At 42.5% G+C, this 2,999-nt stretch overlaps 1 protein-coding gene across 1 annotated transcript; it reads left to right on the forward strand.

Annotated features, from left to right (window-relative positions):
- The first annotated feature begins 219 nt into the window (after positions 1–219).
- Positions 220–1,945, forward strand: zgc:112001 (uncharacterized protein LOC550384 homolog). The gene is made up of 2 exons (XM_038962777.1): positions 220–291; positions 601–1,945. The coding sequence occupies exons 1-2, from the start codon at positions 280–282 to the stop codon at positions 1,396–1,398; spliced, it is 810 nt and encodes a 269-aa protein (XP_038818705.1). The 5' UTR covers positions 220–279; the 3' UTR covers positions 1,399–1,945.
- Positions 1,946–2,999: the final 1,054 nt, after the last annotated feature.

Consider the following 2,999-nt stretch of genomic DNA (forward strand, 5'->3'; position numbering starts at 1 on the left):
CCTAAGGTTTTTCGAAGAACTTTGAGGATATTAGAATAACAGTTGTGGAACCCCACATGTTTTTGTGTAGGGAAGAGGCCTCAGTGGCCAAATTGAAACAATTAGACGTGGTCCTAGTCTCATCAGCGGCTACATTGTAACGATTTAATTCAGAGAACATTTGGTTAAAATATTAGATCCAGGCGCCTGCGTAGTAGCACTGTACTGCGGAGGGAAATCCCACTCCCAATTCAGATGTGTGTTGGGGGCGGTTGCTGTGAAATGGGGGTCCTGTAGCCGATGTGTGTGAATGTAAGCTAATCCTGCGTGTGTGCTTGAACGTGTATATTATAATAGTTCGAAGTATTAGAATAGTCCGGCCTACATACAAACAATACAAGTATTTTAACCTAGTAGGCTACCATGGACAGTATGTGCGATTTTATGTTTTATAAATAGCCTATGCATGAACTGCGGTCTCATTGAAGGACACGAACGAGGGGCATTAGTAAAGCAATCGGACCTCAGATCATCATGTCTACGTCGGCTACGAACAATGGTAGACTCCATAAGGACGAGAAATGCAAACAGCGAAAATACCAATCTTTTCTCTTCTATCAGGCCGTGCGGGATCTAAAGCCTGTTTGGATGTTGGAGGACATGCGGACAATGGAGACTTTTTACTGGGAGGAAGACGCCAGCCAGAGATCCTACACTCCCTCGGAGGCATTACTGTACGCTATCGTACATGACCACCAAGCCTACGCTCAATACTTGCTCAGTCACTACACCGATGAAGCACTGGCCATGCCCGGCGAGCGCTTTTGCTGCTGTCCATCATCGGCCCCGCATTTGGCGATGGCTGTCAGATATGACAGACGGGACATACTGGGTCTCATATTGCAAGAAGCGCATCGACTACCTAGTCTGCGGTCATATATGAACCGAGGCGGATGTTTTCACATGGAGGACGGTAAAACTCCACTACATCTGGCTTGTGAGCTCCTGCGCTCAGAGTCCGTTATTCTGTTGTTGGGCAACGGCGCCTCGCCACAGGCAGAAGATCAAAACGGTATGACGCCATTGGATGTCATTTTGGAACAGCTGTGGGACTCCAAAGTGAACATTGGGCCCAAAAAGCTGTGTCTTGACAACTTGTTAATGTTTATGCCAGAGATTCGTTTCAAAATGAAGAGTGCGCTCGAAGGAGACCCAATTTGTTGGTCCAAAGTCCTAGGTGAGGACAAATTCAAATACCTCGTTGGACAGAAGCCAGCTCCACTGTTTCTCATGGCTATGCAAACAATTCTGAGGCAACTTCCACCAGAGCAGTTCCCTGACAGCCTAGATGAGCTTCCCATACCCTCCTCATTGAAACCACTACCCTGCAAACAGCTTGGACAGCTGAAAGTGTTTTAAACGTGTTTTGACAAGTTTTAAAACTCTCTACATTATGTATTTATATGAATGTTTTAGCATGATTAAGATGTCTGTGTGATGAGCATGTAGGCCCTATGTATTGTTGTGTCAATACAAACCCCTTGTATGAAATTAAGAGGCTATAAGAATGGGTGCTAATTGTGATAATATCTGTGATTCAAGTTTCATATGAACTGAAGAGGTAATTGTGTAAATTATTTTAATTTTATTTTTAAACCTTTTTATATAAGTTGTATGCAAATGTCTCAGAATGGAGACTACAGTATAACAATATATTTTCATTGCTGTGCTGAATTTTACGCTTTTATAGCCTACAGAACAAAGACCATGTGTGATTGGTTATCTGTATAGAATGATTACCTCAAATATGTTTAATATCTTAATAGGAATTATGATCTAGGAACTTTTAAACATATTTAAAATGCCACTATCAATTCCATTATGCTTCTCCAGTGATGGCTTTCCTCATTATCAACATAATACTCAAGAGAAAAGAGAACTTGAGAAACAAATAAATCGAAACACGCATCATTGTTATTTCTTCTCTTCAGTCTTTTATAATTTGAATAGAAGTGACAAGCTTATATCATATTGATTGGTATCTTTCCTATTGCCTTAACTGATTGCTAGATCATTTGTAGTCAGCAGCAGCTCCGCTCTCTGCCGGCATACTGTGGCCTAGATGTGTCATAGTGCTGTCAGTATTTTGTTTTAAAGCTCTACCATGCCTCCGAACACATTCAAATTCCCTTTATAAGCTTAATAAGGACTATTTAAATGCCCTGTATAAGCTTCATAAGGACAGTTTAAATGCCATGTATAAGCTTTATAAGGCCTATTTAATTAAACATATATTATTATAAGTCATATGAGGCGTGTGTCACAATTGGCTAAGAGACTAATAAAGGCCTGTTATAATACCATTATATACCCTTATATAGTCAATCAAATGTATTTATAATGCCATTTTCACATCAGCCGATGTCACAAAGTGTTATACAGAAACCCAGCCTAAAACCCCAAACAGCAAGCAATAAAGATGTACAAGCACAGTGGCTAGGAAAAACTCCCTAGAAAGGCAGAAACCTAGGAAGAAACCTAGAGAGGAACCAGGCTCCGAGGGGTGGCCAGTCCTCTTCTGGCTGTGCCGGGTAGCGATTATAACAGTACATGGCCAAGATGTTGAAACATTTATAGATGACCAGCAGGGTCAAATTATAATAATTAGTGGTTGTAGAGGGTGCAACAGGTGCACCTCAGGAGTAAATGTCAGTTGGCTTTTCATAGCCGAGCATTCAGAGTTAGAGACAGCAGGTGCGGTAGAGAGAGAGTCGAAATAGCAGGTCCGGGACAAGGTAGCACATCGGGTGAACAGGTCGGGGTTCCATAGCCGCAGGCAGAACAGTTGAAACTGGAGCAGCAGCACGAGCAGGTGCATTGGGGACAGCAAGGAGTCATCAGGCCAGGTAGTTCTGAGGCATGGTCCCAGGGCTCAGGTCGTCCAGGAGGGGAGGAAGAAGGAGAGAGAGAATTAGAGGGAGCATACTTCAATTCACACAGGACAACAGATAAGACAGGAA

The sequence above is a fragment of the Salvelinus namaycush genome, chromosome 24 (genome assembly GCF_016432855.1).
Source record: "Salvelinus namaycush isolate Seneca chromosome 24, SaNama_1.0, whole genome shotgun sequence".
Classification (NCBI taxonomy): domain Eukaryota; kingdom Metazoa; phylum Chordata; class Actinopteri; order Salmoniformes; family Salmonidae; genus Salvelinus; species Salvelinus namaycush.